Genomic DNA, 21,922 nt, shown 5'->3' with positions numbered 1-21,922 from the left:
GGGAGCTTATAAAAAAAGATGAGTTATTAGTGGACATGTTATTTTAATAAAGCTTCTAATAAAACTAATAAAACTATTCAATTTGTCTATTGTTCGACTCTAATTCACAATGAATTGATTTTCTAAGTGTCTATCATCTACACAATTGAATTCCTCATTTACAAAATAATCTTTTTCTAAATTGATATGGCCATTCTAACATCTCAGAAAGCAATGCCTAGAGAATTTGTGGAAGAAAAAACTCATTTTTCAAACAAAATGATCTGGTTATGGGTATTTCAGCTACTGATAGAACTATTAATGGTAACATTCTCCAGAGTGGTTAAGATTAAATACTGACTAGTCCTTACAGTGAAGAATACCAGGGAACGGTCTCTTAGTGAGAAATGCTTTCCTCGTGCGGGCAGCTCCCATAGTGCTGTGCGAACCGGAACCTGCCCTGCCCGTACCGCAGCCCAGCCCTAAGTGCAAAGCTCGGACTGTCTATACAGTTCTTGACTTCTCTACCAAACTAAACATTTAGAGTAAGTTTACTTTTGTGAATTCTCACTCATTATCTGTATAATAACATTAATTTCCTTAACAGGATGGAATCAATTTCATGTCCACAGATCTATGCTGAAATGTAGACAAATCAAGAAATATCTTAAAATATTCAGTTTTAAAAATGTGAATGTGAATTATATATTAAGGTTTTTCCTCAGATAATTCAAATATAAATTAAATCTGTCAAAAACTCTGACGCAAATAAAACATCCAAAAATCCTTCAGTTTTCTACTGTCACATTAAGTGCACAAAAAGAGTATGTGTGTATATATATTCATCTGTAAATACAGAAAGCCCAAAACATTTAATTAAATTAAAAATGCAAATAAGACCCAAGTATGTTTTTTTAAAAAAGTTATGAATAATAAACTCATACAAAAGTACATAAGACTAAATGATAATTACATACAGGCCCTCTGGATCTCAAAACTTAGCCATTAACTTTTGCCTAATAATCAAGACCTCAACAAGGTTTAATTATGTCAGGTCTTACACCTTTGCTATTTGAATGACCCAATAAATCCTCTATCACATCTCTCAACTGTCCTTCATTTTATTCACATCTGCACAATTGGATGTTCTATTGTGAGTAATGATGAAATCTGAACCATGAAATTAAAGTTGCAGAAAAATCAGTATGCAAAGTTTGGATTTTTGACTCATATATAGAGATTGCAGTGAATGGATGATTAAGAAAAAGTGCATGATTATCCTTTATCTGATAAGTTGACAGTAATGTCAATGGGAATGCTGTACTAAGCAATACTTAAGTCCATTTCAAAATATTTTACAGAAATATACTAATTAATAACAATGGAGAAGAAATAAGTTGATTTGATACCGGGAACATGATAAACAGTTAGTTTATTAAACTAATCAATATACAACTTTACCACATTTTAAAACTCAGGAAGCCAAGAGAACTTCATAAATCCTCCAAATGAATTAATATACAATTTTAAAATAAAATTGCCAGAGATATAGCAGGTTATTCTGAATTTTAGAAAATTTAGCTGTGATCACTTATAATAAATTTTTTGAGACCTTAAGTAGGCAGGATGAATACAACTGCCTAAGTTTTAAAATGCGTATTATAGATGACATTCACAATTAACACCTGGAAAAATTAATATTCCAAGTCATATGAATACACTTAAAACCTTATAGAAACATACGACAGCTAGTATCCACTCTTCTAGGTAGAGTGCAAATTCTTTTTAAATTTTTATGTCTTGTAGAAAAAGGGTGGTCCATATTTAACGGAAAGGGCCTATAAACTCAACAACATCTGGATTTCCTCCTGCACATTACACATATTCCAATGGTCCTCGTACTAGAATTTCCTATATTAATGAAATAGATGTTAAATTTTCTAGTATCTCATTGTTAAGTAAATGGTCATCTAATTCATTACAAAAATCTCTGCTCTATCTAAATATATGGCTCCTCCTACAGTGCATCATACTACATGGCTGCAACACATTTAATGAATTCAGCATAGGGGATGGACCCACCTGTGGCAGGGTAGTGCCACAGGTAAGAGCTGTGTCTTTTGGCACCAGATTGCCTGAGTTAAAATTCTAGCCCTTATACTTATTGTTTGACTGTTAGCCAGTTACTTATCCTCTGTGTACCTTAATTGATACATCTGTAAAGTAGAAACAATGACAGAATTTACTTTGTAGGGCTGCTATGAGGATTAAACGAGTTAATTTACAGAAAGCACTTAGAAGTATGCCTGGTTCCTGTAAGCGCCCTTTAGTGTTAGTCACTATCACCATGGTCAACACAGTAATGATCTAAAAAATATTACATGAAAAGTACCTCTAGGTACAAATGCAGTATTCCATACAGACAGGAAGTCTACATGTTCAGTATTAGTTGACAGAACACCAAGTTTGGGATGATTTTATTTTAAATTTTAATAACTCAGTAAGATTCACTAGAGATTATTCTCAATCAATTTTAATTTCTTGAAATAAAAAGTAATATGTAATTTAAACTTAAACAGAGAATAAATGAACATTAAGGCTTGAGAAGCAAATGTAAAATCCAAAACATACTTTTTAGACAACTGGTATTTCTTTGACCAGTATTTCTCAAATTTCAAGAAACTACTAATCAATCACCTAGGGAACTTGTTAAAACGTAGATTCTGGTTCAGCAAGTCTGGAGTGGAGCCTGGTATTTCTAACAAGCCCCCAGGTGATGACTGTGCGGCTGGTCCTTGGAGCAAAGGTTGAGTAACAAGAGGTTAGATGATGCCATGGAATTACTTGTCAATGATATTGTGTATGACAAAGGTATTGTGGTTATGCAAGAAAATGTCAGAACGTTTCAGATGCGCCATGAATTACACAGGGATGAAATGACATGATGCCTGGGGTTCACCACAGCAAGTGATAAAACAGAGATGAAGGCAATGGCCACAAAATCTCAACCGGTGACTCTGGGTAATAGGCACTTGGACATTCCTTGTACTATTTTATTATCGTGTACATTTGAAAGTTTTTAAACATTTAAAAAGAACATTTCTCATAAGAACTTAGTAAAAATTTCCATAGTGGACTTGAAGGAAATAACTATATTCAAGATTTTTCCTAGTCCTGTATAAATCAAGTTGCTTTGTCATAGGTAAAGAAATTATTAACTTCGGGAACCCCTTCAAAATAACAACAAAAAAAAAACCAGCTAATTATTTTCCAAACTTCATTTCCTATCTTAAGGCTTTAAAATGTTACTATTCAAAGTTTTATACTTTTATTTAACTTCTTCCATCCAATATGCTGCATAGGTCTGTCTGGTGCAACCAGAAGATCTGCTAATGTTTCTTGGAACTGAAATACTTACCTGTGATTGCTCTGAAGTGGTTTCAGCATGTGATTCATTTGTGATACTGGTGACACTTATGGGACATACTTCACATGTGACATCATCTAGGCCTGGGATAGATGACAACTGAGAAAAGAAAATTAACTTTGGTATATGAGGATACTATTAGGTACTTAAACACTCTAAATTTCCAGGTGTGTGTTTTAAATAGCTCCCTTATGTTTTTAAGTCTGCAGAAACAAGCTTATAAAACTTCATTTTTGGTGCTTGAAATTCTCCATGCCACCAACTGTTTAAAAAGGGAGTCATTAATAAATAAAATATTCTTGAACAATTTCTTACAAGTCTAATTTAGCCTATAATCTTTTTTTTTTAAACCAGGAATTACTTTGAAAATACAAGAAATCCTAGTGTAAGAAATGAGAGCATGGGCTCTGGAGTCAGTGCCTGGATTAGGTCATAAGCCATGTGACCTTGTATAAATCTCCGTTATGCCTCGATGTTCTCACCTGTAGAGTGGGGAGAAAAAATCCTTACCTCACAAAGACGTTGTAAAAAGATCATTACTATACATTGTAAAAAAGGTACTCGGTAGCACCTTTCAACTTTCAATTATTTGAGAAGTGACAAAACTTTTGTCTTCACCTTTTAATGTCTGACAGAGCTCACTCTTTTCTTTCTTTAAACATTTATCTTCAAACATTACTAAAACATGTTATTTTTCATACACAAAAGAACGGGCACATGCTGTCAGTGGTCAAGCATGTCATGCTGGAGGCACAAGATCCATGCAAACCCTCTTCTCTGATTTCATCTTGGTATCAATGATAAACATTTGTCAAATGTTTGGCTAATTTTGGAGATTAGCTCTATGACCATGGAAATAATTAAGGTTAACTTGTCCATATAGTAACTTTACTTGTGACCTTGGGCTCTGACTCAAGAATTCCCCGAACATGAAAAGAAGATACATACTCATAATAAAGAATAATGAAAAGACCACTGGTAATGAGAACTGAAGCAGTGATTTTCATTGGGAACTGTTGACTGATGACGGTACTTAGCACAGTGGCAAGGGCCCAAACAGTTTCGAGTGGGTATGGCAGCTAGAGTTCCTTGAATATGTTCAAGGCCAGGTATCCTAAATTTTCCAAGTCAGAGAAATGTTCTGAGAAAAATACAGTGGCTGAAGTCTATAAGAAGATGTAAAAGTACAAACATCCTGATCCTTCTGCTAAAGATATCAGTCATTTTACTTACTCATAAATTCTTAGTATTTTTTCAGATTAAGTTTTTTGATAAAAGGACAAAGTCAAAAAATATACTAGTGTCTTTATTACTTTACAGACAGAAGAAAAAACCCCAAATCTGCAAAATTTCAAATCAAAACAACATTCTATTTTTACTAGTTATCTTTTGTAATTTCTGACATCAAAATGCATATTCTTCATTAGTATTTAATATATTTGCAAATACAAATGGCTGATATTAACTCTAAATTCTACTCTGGAGATATCCCAAGTCATAATTTTTACTGTGTTATCAAATAATTACTATTAACTATAACTGATAATTTTCCATCAAATGAAGAAAACTATGTAATAGCTCAATTTGTTAACTTGTTACTCATATTATGCTTCTGACTAGGATAATGAAAGAGATCTCATCCCATGAGCACATTTAAACAGACTCAAGTTCATGAGTATCCTTCCTTTTTTAATTATAATGAATTTTAAAAAAACAAGTAAAAAACACTGTATTACCTCAGGATACAGGAGATGAATTTATTTCATTCCCAAATGCAAATTAAAGTTAAGTATAACTGAGACAGTTGGTAAGTATACAGCAAAGTTGATATTCCAAATTATTCAAGATACAAACCTTTGCATCTAAAATATTGAGTGTTGTTTCAATTTGTTGGATACGAAGGGAAAGGTCTGCCAGTTTCTGGAAAACATTAGAAACAAAAGAATAAATTCTGATTAAAATAAACTATTAAGGATAAAAAGGGTAGATGTGAAAATAATAAAAACTAACATTTAAGTATTTGTCATTTTCTACTATACTACTTTCTTATTTACATGAATAGGAATAGGAACTCAAGTATTCTATTATTTTCGTCAGCATGCTTCACATTTTTTTATAAAACTGTATTCACAGATAAGAAGTCCATTTTTAGCCTTATCAAACTCATTATCAGAGCCATAACCAATATTGGGGATCAGAATGAAAACTTATCCTAGAACAGAACCCCAGTGCCCAGAACAGTACTTGATATTTAATAGGAGCCTAATAATTATTTGTTGATGAATGAAGAAATTCTTCACAGAAAACAAGAATAAAAATTAACACAAGGTAGCCTGGAACAGTATCTGCCTTTAGAAATTACTTAAACAGGTAAGTATATACCATTAGTCCTCAATTCAAACTTTTCAAGTTTGAAAAGTAAAAAGAGATGAAGTTGAAAAGTGAGCAGTTCATGTTGGTGAGAATTAAAACAAAAAAAATCAGAGTACTAAAAAAGCAAAAGGATTCAATCTACCATCAAAATCTCAGATAAACTAGACCAAAGGCTTACTATGCTCCAGTTAACTCTGTACAATTTATCTATCTATCTATCTATCTATCTATGTATCTATCTATCATCTATCATTGCCACTGTAAAGTAACATCACAAAACACAATCCACGAGAACATTTATTTAAAGCCCCTTAATCCTAAACATTATTATATTTAGTGACACAGTGCAAGAGCAGTTGGCCAATTCACAACTGGCAGACATGCTGCATTTTGACTGCTTTCTGGGATATTATCAAGATCCCAAGTCATATGCAGATTTTAACACGCTAAGAAATGGTCATTTTACCCAGTTAGAAAGAGAAAAAAAAAAAAATAGAAAGCCAGCACAAAGTAGTTAGTGCTTCTTCACAAAACACTATTTTTAAGGTGAACATCTTGGTATCTACAAAGTTGTAATTTAGAAATAAAACATCAGAATCTAGTTTTAATAGCATTCAAAGCTAAGTTTAACTTTGATTTCTAGGATTTGTTCATAGAAGGCTTTTATATAAGTGTAATACAGGTTTATAAAACATCATATAGATGGATTCCTCTCCAAATTATAGGTGTTTTTGTGAAAATCATGAAAATTAAAGTTTGGCCAGTTGAATCAATCTTTCAGTTCACTAAAGAAGTTTATTAATTGCAGAAATCCTACATCAAGTTAATTTGTAAACTGAATGTAATTTCTAACTTATTTTAAAATGCATACATTAGTTTTATGAAAGTAAATGAACGCAAAAGAGAAACAAAAAGATGAATTAAAAATTAATCTTTATGCTTTAACATATTTTATATAAATATGTATTCTAAGCCATAATCATCATTGTAAACATTTGGGCACTTACTTATATATCATTTGAAATCTCACACCAAATGTATGAAGTAGGAACTATTACTATGACAACAACTTTCAAGCTGAGAAAACTAAGTCTTCAAACAAGTGGAATATTCTGAACTCAAATACTGCAACTCCAGATACTATTTTTCAAAGAATTTTACATTGTTCTGAAAGAATTCTGCACTGTTAGAACACGATGCCATAGTTGATGATGTGTCAACGCGGATTGTCAAAACTGCGCGTTAACAACTATACCCGCCAACGGGGGGCGCTGACTGTGGGAAGGGTTGTCCATGTGGAGGCTGGGGGTCGGGAGCGTATGGGAACTCAGTGCTTTCTGCTCAGTGTTGCTGTACACCTAAAACTGCTCTAAAAAACAAAGCTTATTGATTAAAAAAGATGGAAATTTCCACGTATTTCATAGATAAAATTTTCAGTATTCAAAGCTAATAAGTGACCAATCCATTTCTTACTATGATGAAGATGATGTTGTGCTGAAACACAGGGAACTACATTTTCCTGATCAAATGTTTTCCTAGCACATTTTCTGTTTATCTGGAATTATTTAAAAATTGGTATTAAATTCTTTTCAGGGTTAGATCATAAAACTAAACTGTTCTTCAATGAGCAGTCAATGATTCATATTTAAAAATTGGTATTACATTTTTTGAGGCTTAGATCATAAAACTAAATAGTCCTTCCTTCAATGAGTACTCAATGATTCATACAGGATAGACTAAGGTTTGAAATACAAGTCTTAGAAAATAGGAAATAAGAATGAAAATAGTCATTTGGAAAATTACTTGTTGATAAGGAAGATTAAAGAGGCCTGGACAAAAAGCTTATACAGTCCGCACTCCGTGTCTGCAGGTTCTGCACCATCAGATTCAATCAACCAACAATCAAAGTTACTAAGGAAGAAAAAAGTCGTGGTGTTGCTGACATTCACTAAGTGTTAGTTAGGACTACAATGCTTGTGTCTGTACTAAATATGTACCGACTTTTGTTATTGTCATTATTGCCTAAACAATACAGTGTAACAACTATTTACCTAATGCAAGTGTTTACCTTGTATTAGGTAGTTTAAGTAATCTAGAAATAATTTAAAGTATAAAGGATGATGTGTGTAGGTTATTTGCAAATACAACACCATTTTATGTAAGGGACTCGAGGCTCCCCAGATACTGGTGTCTGTGCAGGTCCTGAAACGAATCCTCTGTGGATACTGAGGGATGACTGTACTTTCTGAGGCAATAATTCTCATTTTGTTTTTTTGGATGCAGATTCATGTAGTATGTCAATCTTTGGCTTTGGCAGTCATTTTACCTACTTCCATCTACTTTATCAAAAACTCACCAAAGTGAAATGACCTTTTTTAAAAAAAGAAAACAAGATTATATGATTTATACATGCAAGGCATGGAAGACACTGATAAACATTAATATATTTTAATTTATAATAATTTATCTGAACATCCTTGATACCTAATCTAAAAACCATAGTTGTGAAGCACAGCTGTCCCCCTTATCTGTGGTTTTAGTTACCCGCGGTGAACCATGGTCTGAAATATTAAGTGGAAAATTCCAGAAACTAACAATTCATAAGTTTTCAATTGCACACCATCCTGGGCAGCGTGATGGAATCTTGAGCTGTCCTTCCCAGGATGTGAATCGTCCCTTTGCCCAGTGTATCCATGCTGGGTGTGCAACCCGACCGCTCGTCAGTTAGTGGCCATCTCGCTTATCACATTGACTGTCACAGTATCTCAGTGCTTGTGCTCCAGTCATCCTTGTTCTATCTAAAATGGCTCTAAAGGGCAAGAGTAGTGATGCTGGCAATTTGCATGCCAAGAAGCTATAAACTGCCTCTTTTAAGTGCAAAAGTATGTATGTATAGGGAAAATATAGTAGGGTTCAGTATTATTCATGGTTTCAGGTACCCACTGGGGTCTTAGAAGGTATCCCCTGCAGATAAGGGGGGAACCACTGTATAAATCTGAAAAAATATAATTTAATTAAAAAATCTATAATTTCTCATAAAAAAATGTTCAACATCACCCATTAGGGAAATTAAAATCAAAACCACAATAAGATATCACCTCATACCAGTGAGAATGGTTATTATCGAAAAGACAAATAGCAAGTGTTGGAGAGGAGGAGGAGGGGGAGAAAAGGGATCCCTCATACATTGACGGTGGGAATGTAAACTGGTGCAACTATGAAAATCAATATGGAGATTCCTTAAAAAATTAAGACTAGAACTACCCACACGATCCAGCAACTCCACTTCTGGGTACTTATCCAAAGAATAAAAAACATTAATTTAAAAAGACATATGCATCCCTATGTTAACTGCAGTATTATTTACAATAGCCAAGACATGGAAACAGCCCAACAGTCCATCAGTGGATGAATGGATAAAGAAGATATGGTGTTGCCCTGACCAGTGTGGCTCAGTTGCTTGGAGCATTGTCCTGTAACCCAAAGGTTGCAGGCTCAATTGTGGGTTCATATCCCAGTCCAGGTGCACATGGCAGGCAACTAATAGGTGTTTAAATAAAATAAAAAAAAGAAAAAAAAAGAAATAAACCTACAATTTCAGTGGTTTACAGCAAAAAAAAAAGATATGGTGTATATATATATATATATACACACATACACACACACACACATATACACACAATGGAATACTACCGAGCCATACAAACAGATGAAATATTGCCATATGTGACAACAGGGATGGACCTAGAATCCAGAAAGGGAAGGTATTGCTTGTTTCATTAAGCTCCATCTGACATGTAAGCCCAGACATTGTAAAAGCAGCTATAAACATATGGCAGTAAAAAGGATTTGAAGCAAGATATTATTTGAAGATTAAACCCAATAGTAGGCTTAAAAATTAGATGTAGAAGATAAGCACTGTAAAGTTTTTTAGATTATGTGAAATTCTAAGCACTTTTGCCTGTACTTAAGATTTTAAAATATTTTTAAAATGCTTAAAAACCCAGTGTTCTAGGTATAGGTCTGAGTCAGAATGACACATCTGACTGCACTGTTTATAGTGTACCTTTGACTTTACAATTCACTATAAGGTTCAATTTCTGCTGAGTTTTTTCTGCAGTATACATAGAACTTGCACTGTGCCCCTCTCCCCCATTTAAATTTGCAGTCTCTATAAGATTTTGCTGATTAGGGCCAGAATAAAAATGCTTACTGGGGATTTATGAAGGAAGAAGAGATGACCCTAAGTAACTCTGTAAGCTGGGTCTGATTCAACCACTTTCCTTTCTGTGTTCTAACTTCTCTCCTATTCTGGTTCTAGTCATTCAAGTTACAAAGTAGCCTACTATCCAGAAAGCTTTTAAAAAGTCAAGTTCTTTACTTTCCTCTTTGTTATTCAGAGTACTCTTGAGAGAACTCTAAAAACCAGTTTAGTGATGATGAGCGCCCCAACAATTTATTTGAAATTTAATGTCAGGTTTGGTTTAGCAGTGACTGAAGTTGCTACAGTTTCAGTTTAGTTCAAACCAGGTTATATGATAAACAAAAACACTGACAATTAAAAAAAAAAACAGGTCCTCCCCCAACCCCAGTTTGCTTCCAGTTAAATGTAACACTGTAATAGTGAGACATATTTGCTTTTTCCAGTTAATAGATCAGAGTTGGAATCCCAGCTCTGCTACTTCTAGCTGTGTATGGGAAAATTACAGTAGCTACTGCAGCTATAAATATTATGCACTCAAATATATGTTGAATGAGTGAATGGATGACTAAGGAAATGATTTAAAGCTCTCTACATCTTGGTTGCTGTATTTCTAAAAGAGAGGAATCTGGACCTCTACCAAAAGGCTGGGCTGTGATGATTAAATACATATAAAGCATTTACAACAATGCCTAGCACAGAATAAGCACACAATAAATATTAGTTTGTCATTATACCAAGCAAACAGCCCACAACTATATCCAAATTGCTGAAATATGGATTGTAAAAAATGAGTTACAGTCAAACTAGATTATCATTAAGGAGAAAAAAGCAATAAACATTTAAATTTCATGACTTTTTGTTCCAGTTTTGTGTCTAGAGTTCAAGGAAGACCTAAGGAATAGTGAAATAATCAAAACAGTTGAGGGGAAGTTGAAGAGGACCAGAAAGGGAGAAAAGAATGAATCAGGAGGCTCTGATAATTCATAGGCAGTCATTAAATAAGAGATGATTATTGTAACTAGCACTCACTCCTCAGGAAGTGAAAACCATCAGGCCACAGAGGTGAGGGACTATCATTGACTCAGAGCAGCTCAATCAGGGTGCTTTCATAGGTGTGTTTCCTCGTTGTTCCTGGTTTTATTTTTTAACTGGTGATGAGAAGTACAGGGATGGAGTATTTGCTCCTCTGTGCTAACAATCCTGGAATAGTCTCTCTCCAGATACTTCTGCACCCAACTACCCTGACATAAAAAAATGAAGGAGTAAATCCTTGGCTAATTGCTTTTTAGTCAGTCAATGCCATATAACACTTAGAGAGGAAGCATTGCAAGATAAAAATCCAGGGAAGCAAGCACCTAGTCTCTGGGCCTGTTAGATAAAATATGTTGACTTGAATATCTTACTCCATCAGTTATCATTTCACTTTCTTTATGCTTAGAAGAGATTTGATAACTAGTCAAAAACAGCAGCTGGAATCTACAAGTGAAAACAGTTTTCTTGTCTCCATGCAATTTTTATTAATGATAACACATCTAACAAAAAGTCTACTTGCTAAGGCTATACTTATATTAAATATGATGCAGAATGAACGGAATACTGTTTATTTAATTTGCTCACCTGTAATTATCTAATCTTACCCCTTTCTCCTTTCTTAAACCCAATTTTAACCCATTTTTCTCCCCACTTTCTTTTTGCCTTTATTTTTTTTTAAAGAAGGGGATCCCTGGATCTGGCACTTAATCCTTAACTGTATACTTAATCCTCACTTCACAAGCCATTTTTTGCAGGCAGTATTTTTATTTCCATAACGATATTTGATGCCAATGTTATGTTTTTAGGGTACCTTCTTTAACCATTTTTTGATCAAGGAATGCATAATAATTTTAATATAAACTAAAATAATGTGTACCTAAAAATGTAAATCTTTGGGGTAAGAGAAACAGCCGATTTGAAAATAAAAAAATGTTTTCAACTGCTATATTTTGGAATTCCTTTTGTTCTCTTTAATCACAATAAGACTTCCCGAAATATTTCACAAAGTCCTCTGGAAGATTCAGCAGACATGGGGTACAAGATTGATGGAACAGAATCAAGGATTGAAAGTCTGTTAACATAACAACTGACGGACAAGGTCATGGTTATGGGAATGGACTGTGCAATTCTTGTTTTACTCATTCGTTGCCTTCAAAAGTGCAAAGTGATTTCTAGGCTGCTCATTAAATCACTGTCCCAGGACCTACCTCCTCACAAACTGTAGAAAAGCGGTTGAGGAACTGTATAGTGTGCACCACAAACTGGTTTAGAAATGCCACCGTTCTTTTCTGTTGAATAGCTGGCACCTGTTATGTAAAAGAAATACGTAATTCGTACAGGAGGAACATACACTGTGCAATCCCTTTGATCTTAGTAACCACGGGTGTTTTCTGTGTTGAGCCCCTTGAAGTACTCTGAAAAGCACTTGTTTTCCTAAACGGTGGGGCAGGGGGGTTCAAAGATGATACAGGCTGCAGATTCACAAGTAAGAACTTGCCAGGAAACACAACACACATAAACACACAAAAAACTTCCGGGCCGAATAAATGAGGTAGTGTTAGAGGGAACTACCGGCCCCTGTTGCCAGTGAGTCACCCTTGAGCAGGCAGACTCGTGACACGGGAAGCGAAGGCTGGGAGAGGCACCCCGAGCCTTTAAACAGCTCTGGAGGGTTCCCTTTTTATGGTGAACTGTGAGGCTCTCCCACCCGCGGCCGGCTGAAGAGAAGCCTAGGGTCAGGGTCAGGGTCAGGGACAGGGACAGGGCAGGGGATGGGGAGACAGGGGTCTCCCTGGAAACCGGCGTCCCTTCACCATCCTCCTCCCATTTCACCGGAAGTCCAAATCCTTCTTTTACAAACCTTGGTCAGGTCTATGCCTGACCCCATGAGAGGAAGCCCGTCCTCATCCATCTCCTCAGCGGGCGGGGTACCCAGGGATCACCCACAAACCCCTCCCCAATGTGGCCCATCCAACTCCGTATTGACGTTTGAAAGTCTCCCTACGTCCCCGCCTCTTGGGCCCTTCCCACCGGAAGGAAAAGCCTCCACTTGCCAATCACGGGCGGTTATCTCAGAGCCCGTCCCGTTGCATAGCATTCTGGGACTGGTAGTTCTGTGTCTATAAGACTTCCGTGCTTTATATCCTGAAGGAGAAAATAAGACTTGTTTCCAAAAGTCTTTAAAATATGAAATAAAATGTCAAATGCTACTTGGGAGGCATAAAACTGATGGAAATGATATCCACTTAGAGAGATCACGAAAAAGGTGCAACGCACACCTGGAAAGAACTTTGCATCTGAACACCTGGAAAGATGTTCAAAGAACTTTGAACATCTTGGTTCAGATTTTGACTGTGCAGTCTACCAGCTATTTGGCGTAGGACAGGTCACCAAACCAAAAGTTGAACCTCTTCTGCCAGGTACCAAGGAAGATGCTTAGTCCTGAAAAGATGAAGAAAATAGTCTTTGCCTTCAAGAAAGTTATAATCCAGGGCAGACGTACAGCCTAGAAGTGCTGCATCTAGGCAGACATGCAAACAATACTGAGAAAGTTGTGCGCCTGCGTACAAATGTGAGTGCACACCCACACAGATGCAAAGTGCACTGGTACTGTAGATAAAAGGTGCTTCTAAATCTGATGAGAAAGCTAGAGAAGGTAGCTTTTTAGCAGGCCCTGGAATGCGATTACCCAGGCAGACAATTTCGGTGGAACTTTGTACAAAGGCATAGAGGTATGGGGGAGTATGGTAGAGGTATGGGGGAGTATGGTATGTAGGGGAGGGAAATGGTTAACTGTTAGGTTCTGTTGAAGCAAAAAAATCCCAGAAATGGAGAATGGTTGCAAAGGAGGCAGAAGTAGACAGAATAGCTCATTAAGGCCCCTTTGTGCCAGATTTGATACTGTAAATCCATGTTTTCTAAAGCGTGACAAATTATTTGGGTGGTACTTCTTACAATGCACATTCCAGGAATCACCCTTAGATAAACAATCAGGACCTATGGGAATGAGTCTAGAAATCTGCATTTTAACCAATTTTCCTTCTCACCCCCAATTATTCTGAACCAAAAGGTTAAAAAGTTACTTCTATAGGTGATGGTAGCCATTTAAAAATTCTGAGCAGAAGAGTGGCATGATTCACATTTGTAGAAAGGCTACACAATGCCTAGCACATAGATGTATAATAAAGGAGGAAACAGAAGAGTTGAGAGTATTTGTACATGTAGAAATGGGAAGTAGAAATGAGGAAGAATGGGAATCCATTTAAACACACATCTCTTCATGTCTATAATTATGTCTATATAATCTCTTCATATCTATAATTGACTATTTTACTTTTCCTCTTCATTATCTATTGAGCACATTCCATGTTTTAAATACTGTACTAGTGCCACAACTATAAAAAAGATAAACATTGTGACAATTCTAGGCAATTATTTTTTATGTTTCTTTTCACCTGGATAAAGTTCACATGAGGAAGAAATTTTTCAATAGGCTATAAATTACTTGAGGCAAGGATTATCTTATGATTCCTCAGTTAGCACCAGCCACTCTGGTTTCCAATGAATAATCATGAATAATTTCAATACACAGTTTTGATGGCTTACTATGATCTAAGATTGTACCAGGCACTGAAGAGCTATTCATCCATAGAAATTCCCTACTACGTGCCAAACACTGTTATATGAACCTACGTGCCAAACACTGTTATATGAACCTGGGACACAGCAGTAAACAGAACAGACAAAAATTCTGCCTTCATTAAGGTAAACATATAATAAAAAAGTGAACAAACAGGCATTTAGTAGCTCACAGTCAGGGTAGAAAGGGAGAAAAATGAAAAGACATTAATAGCTAAGAGATAAAGATATAAAGGCTAGGTTACAGTCTGCCCCAAATAGGAGCACCTAGCTCAGACTGATGAAATTAGGCATAGCCTCTTGGAGGAGCTGATGTCTTAACTGAATTTGGAAGACATAAATGTTAGCAAGGTGAAGAAGGGGGAGGAGCACTTCACAAAGAGGAACAGCATGTATAAAGGCACTAGGATTTGCACCCCAGAGACCTACATGCCCCAGACAAGAGCACCCTTTCCCTGACCGTCTCACCACCTTTGGTAGGAGTGAATGAAGGCTACTGCCTGTACTTTTGCGAACCTGCCCGCTTCTGCCCAGCTCCTTCTCTACCACTGGTCTGTGCCTTCAGACCTTTACACTCAGTCCCAAACTCCCAAGTCCTCCCTCATCCTTCAGACTCTCAACCTCTTATGACTTCCTACATCACCTCTCCTGATCACTCCCCAACTCCTAGGCCCTTCCTCTAGGGGTTGAGATTTGGGTCATTAGCAAAATCCTCATTTCTCAACCTCTTGGATCATTTTCCTCTCCCAACTAAATTGTGATTGTTGAGGACACAGCATCCTGTTCAGCCCATGTGGTTCTTTTCTCACCCACGCTCCTCCATTAGTAGGCCAGGAGGAGGGATAGGTGTTTCCTTTGCTTCTCCTTGCTTCCAGATCCTTGTCTCTCCTTCTCCCCTAAAAACAGCCCAGGAGTCTGAGTTTATGCTCTCAGATCCAAGATGCTATCTTGTGGCAGTCATCTCCAGTCTCCTGGGTTACTACCACTCAGTCCTTGAAGTTCTTAGTTTTTGGCTCATGGCCAGTTTCTAACACCACTTCTATTATAATTCTTGGGGTTTGAGTATCTACAGAGATCATCTTTCTGGTATCCTGGTCTCTCGATTCCTCCAGCTCTCCTCCAGTGATCTTGTCCCCAGCCCCCCTTCATTGTTTCAGGTAACTTTGTAATTGTTCTGACTTTCAGAACTTCCCTCAGAAAGTTGGATTGTAGGCTTATATCCTCTAGGTTGGAATCCGGCTCCCTCTCTAGAAAGCTACTTTAAGAGATTCAAAGATATTTACAGTTTGGGGAGCCCCAACAGAACAGCAGGTAGCCTAATGAGAGGGTTGGGGAAAGGCCTCAGTTGTATTTATACTCATGAGTTTTTTTAAAAAAATTAAATTATATTTTATTGTTTATGCTATTACAGTTCCTCCACTTTTTCCCTTTGCCACCCTCCACTCGGACCCCTACCCCCAGGCAATCCCCACACCATTGTCCATGTCCATGGGTCATTCACGTATATATATTCTTTGGCTACTGTATTCCCTATGCTATCCTTTACAACCCCATGACTGTTCTTTCACTGCCAATTTGTACTTTAGAAAAAAGATTTTATTTATTTATTTTTAGAGAGAGGGGAAGGGAGGAAGAAAGGGAGAGAAACATCAATGTGTGGCTGCTTCTTGCACAGCCCTCACTGGGGACCTGACCCGAAACCCAGGCATATGCCCTGACTGGGAATTGAACCAGAGATCCTTTGCTTTGAAGGCAGGTGCTCAGTTCACTGAGCCCCACCAGCCAGGGCCCAATCTGTACTTCTTCATCCCTTCACCTTTCCCGACCGTGCTCCTATAGGGTAACCATCGTATCCGTGGGTTTTATGTATTTCATTTTTTTGTTTCATACATTACTATATTGTTGTTCAGTCACAGTTGTCTGCATTTTCTCCCCACCACTCCCCCGAAACCCCATCCAAACCCACCTCCCTCCCTTGCTTCCCCCTTCCCCCTTGGTTTTGTCTATGTGTCCTTTGGTTTTAATACATGCAGGCGTCTAAGTGACAACACAGAGAGGTTAATGACAGTGAAAGAATTTATTGCTTATGTTTCCCAAGAGAATAGGGCAAGCCATGCCACACAGGGCCATAGGGGAAACACTAGATTTTGCTTTGGAGGCAGACAGAAGCAGGAGCCAGGAAAGCTTAGGGCAGAGTCTTTATTTGGATTTTTTTTTTTTTTTGAAAGGCAAGGCAAGGCAAGGCAAGGCAGGGCAGGGCAAACAGTTGAAGACTGGCTAGTGTGAATGATTCTGGAGGTCTTTGGAGCATAGGGGCTGTCCCCAGCTATCTGTGCCTCGCTCTGGGTTGATTTAGGGCAGGGGAAATATTAGTTTGGTGTATGGGAAGTTATATAAGGTAGTTGTGGGTACAGGTACGTCTGCTTTTAAAAGTTCTTGTTATGCCACTTGGCTAACCAAAAGAAATCCAAAGAGGACTGTAGCTTTTGTGAAAAAAGGCAACAAAGGAAAACAGTGTTGTTGGTTTTGCAGGGAAACAATAGGGCAATGGGCACCGCCAGCATCCAAGAGCGGCTCCACCAGGTTCCTGTTCCGGGGAACCACACTCAGCATCTCAGCATCAACACGCCACAGCTTTGAAATGCCTGTGCCCATCTGTGCTTCTCTCAGTATTCTGTGCATCCCTTAGCATGAGATGTCCTAAGGTATCAAAAACCAAACCAAAACAACAAAATAAATCCAAACAACACCTAAGAGAGCTTGTAAGGGTGCCACACTTAGCATAACACTGGACAGAACTAAGCATTTGGGTCATTGTGAACAAAGTAAAGGCATTGTGCGTGCATTGAACTTTGGGTCTGAGAATGCTCAAAATTTTTTCCATATGAATGAATGGTAATTGCTTCTTCATTTCACACCATTTCAGCCTGTAAAAGGTTTCATAGGAACACTACTTTCAGGTACAGGAAACCTATCATGGGTTAGGGGCTGGTTGGTCTGCATATGAAAATGTACTTAGAAATAAGTTGTTTTATTATCTTTAGGAATTATCTTTAGGAATTAGTTGTTTTATTATCTTTAGGGAGAGGTAATCTCTCCCAGGGTCTAATGGGCCACAAGTGCCAGATATTTGTGAAATACAGAAAATAAAAAACATGGTTAATATAATGGGCCCTGTAATGAATGGACGCATAAAAGACAAATACAAAACCTAAGAAAACACACTCACCTTGTATATGTGAACTTTCAGGTAATGTGTTCAGTAAGGCACCTCTCTCCTGAGTCTAGGGTCTCATTCAATTTCTGAAGAAGTGATCTCAAGGGAAGGAGTAGCCGCCTGGCCATGCAAGAGACAGGGAGGATTTGTGGGGGTGATCTAATTGTTCATCATCCACAGTCTCTACCAAATCTGTTTTGGTAACCCCTGAAACACTCTGCCTTCTCTCTCTTCAGAGGAACTGATGCCCCAAGAAATCAACGTATCTTCTTTCCTGCCTTAGCTGATGATGCCATTCTCTCCTTTTAATCCTTATACTGCTCCTTGCTTTCATCACTCATTAAGTATTTAGCACATGTGTATCTTTACCTTGTTGTGACCATATGGTATTGCCAAACTCTTTGTAATTTCTTTGTGGTCAGACACCAAGGTCCATTTCTTTAAATTCCTTTACAACATTATAGAGCTGTGCACATCATAGACAGTTAAAAGCCACACATTTTTAAGTGAATTTATTATAAAAGTGAAATATTTATCATGGAAAACAGAGTAAAGGGGAAAAAAAGTCACTCAGTCACTCTTCTTAGAAGTAACCATTACCATCTTTATAGAGACATGCCATTTTATTTTAAATCCACGAAGTAAGATTTCTAGCCCCTGGGTGGGGGTATAAATGAGGTAGGTCTCTGTCCTAAGTCTTTGCTTAGCTTTGTATACTCTATAGCACTCTGTCCGCTTCACAGAATAACCTTCTCCTTTATTAAAAAAAAATTGCAGTAAGTGATGCCACTATCAGCTGCTTCTAATTAACCTCCTCTGGCTGTTTCAGTACATGACTCAGCACCTGGACTTCTTAAAGCGGTCAGGTTTTTTTGAATCACAACCACATAAAATCACTTAACACTACTCTGAAAGTTCAACATCAACTTTTGGTCCTGTAGCCTTGTTTCTAGAGTCCAAAATGATCATGTTAGAACCTTTGCTATTACCCTTTAAAAAAATGGGCCAGGAGGTGTGAGCCAGTCAGTCTAGGAAAGTGATTCACAATATTTTCCAGTATGAGAAACCCTTAATAGAAAAAAAATGGTGAGGATCCCTAGATGATTGTGGTTGGATATTGAATATTCATTGGATGAGCACATACACATTGTTGAGGATTTCAAATGGGAATATTAAATGGAAATGGTGAACTATATTGGGAAACTCATCTTAAAATCCCAAATTTTTAATTCAAAGTTAGTATTTCACACCCTTTTACTTTCCAGGCTAGGGTCTATTAGTTTTCCTACCATAGATCCTGCCTTAGAAAATCTTGCCTCTTGTATGTCCCATAGGCAGGGATGGTTCAAGTATTCTGGCTTTCATCTGAAGTCCAGAGTGAAACCTGGGGTTACACGATAGATATCAAGATGACAGGCACACCTTGATATATCTGGGGGCTTTTTAACGGTCTCAAGATTTATGAATGAGATCTTCAAAATCCACTCCCTCTGAAGTGGAGGGAAGGGTTCTTCGGCAGATTCATTTTTCCTACCTGCTAACGGTGTTTGGGTGTGTGGGTGGGGGTGGCGAGGAAGAGGCAGACGGCGGAACACCTGACGCCAACGTCTGCAAGGATTTACGTGGCTAAGTTTGATTTTGGAGCTGTCTGTATTGTCTCAGGATTCCAGGAAGTCACAGCTTCAACGAAAAAAAAAAAAGAATTTTGGTAGTGGTAAGATGTATATAATATTGAGAACCCCTTGCAGTAATTCCACATTCTCCCACTTATTTGCCATGAATAGGTAGGGAGCAATGATCCAGGATTTTGTAAAAAAATTATATACACATGTGAACACATCTTAGTTATTGTGGCAAGTGAGTGGAATGTTGTGGGAAAGAACAGGCCAAAATCAATGAAAGAATTCCAGAACGGCTCCATGGGCTTGGGGGTTAAAGTGTGTGGATGGTAAGATCTGTGATACAGCTGTATACATGACCAGGTCCTGTCCTCGCTCAAAATCAAGTGCCAGGGAAATCGTACTGGAGCGCCACAGATTTTAATGAGGGACACACACACAGATGTTCTCCTTGGTACAGGGTTTTGGAGAGTGACGCATCATTAGTTGTTCACAACACAGCTTGAGGCTCCAGTGTCCAGCTCTCAGGAGAACCAGCCCTACAGAACATTTGGCAAAGTATTTAAAATTCCAGAGAATATAAATCTTAATTTAAAAAAAAATGTTGTAGGCTGGAGACCAAAGTGAGCTATTATACAATAATTACAATAAAATATATCTGAGTGATGTTAATTGTAATAAACAAACAACTAGTTTTCATTAGTATAAGAAGGAGCTAGCAATTAGTCAAGGACACATTAAATTAAGAAAACAGGTAAAAGTTTGTTAAAAAATAACACATTGGTCTGGTGTAAACAATATTAGTTAAGAAAGTCATTTTTTTTTACAGTTATAGTCTAAGTAAAAATGAACCAAAATGGACTAATTTGTTTAGACAGTCTTTCTTATCACTGTGGTGTAATTTATCACTAGTTGCCTCTGGCTTTCTTTAGAAGTTAGTTGTCTGGGGCTCATTTCCTTTATACACTGTCTCAAAAATAGAGATTTCCTAAAACATTATTAGAAAGCTCTTATTCAAGATGGCCACAGAGATTAACCTTAATTTCGGCCACAGTCTAATCTTATCTGAATTTGGTTCAATGATAGGACAACAGTCGTGTTTATAAAAAGGATCAAAGTTTTATGTTTAACCACCTTTAGAAACAAAGATATCAGCAGCATTTATTGCATTTTATTACAGAGGAAGGAAACAGGTACTCATCTCAGTACAGCACTAAAAACGCAGTTGGTGGAAATGCTTATTTCATGTATCTTTAAATCTATTCGGTTACTCAAATTGCTTGCAAAGGCTCAGAAACCTGGTGTCGTCCTCTTCAGCTCAACATAGTTTATATGAATTTTATGGGTTTATATAAGTGTTATAAGCTCTTAGGTAGAGTATTCTGTTAAAAATTAGTTGAGAAGGTAAATAGTTCTATAACAAAGACGTAAGTTAAACAGAAATAAGCTGATCTGGGGAAATTTCCAAGCAAGTGTAACTTGATCCTACACAAGGGCCAAGGTAGTTCAAAGAACACTGAAAAAGGCAGAAAGTAGATTCAACGCTTTTGTATTTCCCATGAATTCTGTGTCCATGCATACAAAAACAGTGGTTACATTGAGTTTGAGTAATGGATATGTTGAATTTGAATAATGGATATGTCATACGACATGTATTCATTTTTCCTTTTGTGGAGTGAGATCCTCAAAGCTGATATCCTAATTATTTTGTTGTGGTACTGTGATTAGTTAAATGGTTGCTGCACATTTTTTAAAGATTTTATTTATTTATTTTAGCGAGAAGGAAAGGAAAGGAGAAAGAAAGGGAGAGAAACATCTATGTGTAAGAGATACACAGAGCAGTTGCCTCTCACATCCCCCCAACCGAGGCCCTGGCCTGCAACCCAGGCATGTGCCCTAACGGGGAACTGAACCAGTGACCTCTTGGTTCACAGGGTGGCGCTCAATCCACTGAGCCACACCAGCCAGGGCGGTTGCGATACATTTTAAAGTCATGTTAATTATAACAACAAAAGGACTTATGTTTTAAAGGGTGTATTTCTTTAAATGTATAATTAGAAACGCATGTTAGCTGTTTTGGAAGTTTTCCTCAATGCCTGTTAAAATAAATGTTTTTGAAGCAGCAAGGTGTTAGATTAAAGAAACAGAGTGTTCTCTCCTGTCCCTGTTGCTGAGCACACCAACAACTCGCTAACAATACACCGGAACAAAATGCTGCTTCTGAGGACTTGACCAGCCTCTCCTGAGGAGTATGCGGAAATGGACCATCACAATGGTAACTTTTACTTTGAAAATTTTATTTGGGTTCAGAACTAAGGCTATTATTGGTATGGCATAAAGTTGGATTAAATGGAGTTTAACTTTTTGAGCTACAGAAAAACATGGGGAATAATCTGGAGCAAATACTTTTTCTCTCCTCAGACATTAGTCTT

General features: G+C 37.2%; 1 protein-coding gene across 2 annotated transcripts in view; it reads right to left on the bottom strand.

Annotated features, from left to right (window-relative positions):
- The window catches only part of WASHC3 (WASH complex subunit 3), a 37,472-nt gene extending 24,439 nt beyond the window's left edge, over positions 1 to 13,033 (bottom strand). For both annotated transcript variants that reach the window (XM_045826556.1, XM_045826557.1), the window contains exons 1-4: positions 12,877 to 13,033; positions 12,224 to 12,322; positions 5,261 to 5,326; positions 3,398 to 3,505 (exon numbers count right to left, since the gene is read on the bottom strand). In XM_045826556.1, coding sequence (XP_045682512.1) covers positions 3,398 to 3,505; positions 5,261 to 5,326; positions 12,224 to 12,322; positions 12,877 to 12,927 — 324 coding nt within the window. In that variant the 5' untranslated portion in view covers positions 12,928 to 13,033. The remainder of the gene's footprint in view (positions 1 to 3,397; positions 3,506 to 5,260; positions 5,327 to 12,223; positions 12,323 to 12,876) is intronic.
- Between the last annotated feature and the right edge of the window lie 8,889 nt (positions 13,034 to 21,922).

The sequence above is a fragment of the Phyllostomus hastatus genome, unplaced genomic scaffold, assembly GCF_019186645.2.
Source record: "Phyllostomus hastatus isolate PE091 unplaced genomic scaffold, TTU_PhHast_1.1 phas_scaffold_755, whole genome shotgun sequence".
NCBI lineage: Eukaryota > Metazoa > Chordata > Mammalia > Chiroptera > Phyllostomidae > Phyllostomus > Phyllostomus hastatus.
The sequence above is the reverse complement of the archived record's forward strand: the minus strand, read 5'-3'. Positions and strand labels throughout refer to the sequence as shown.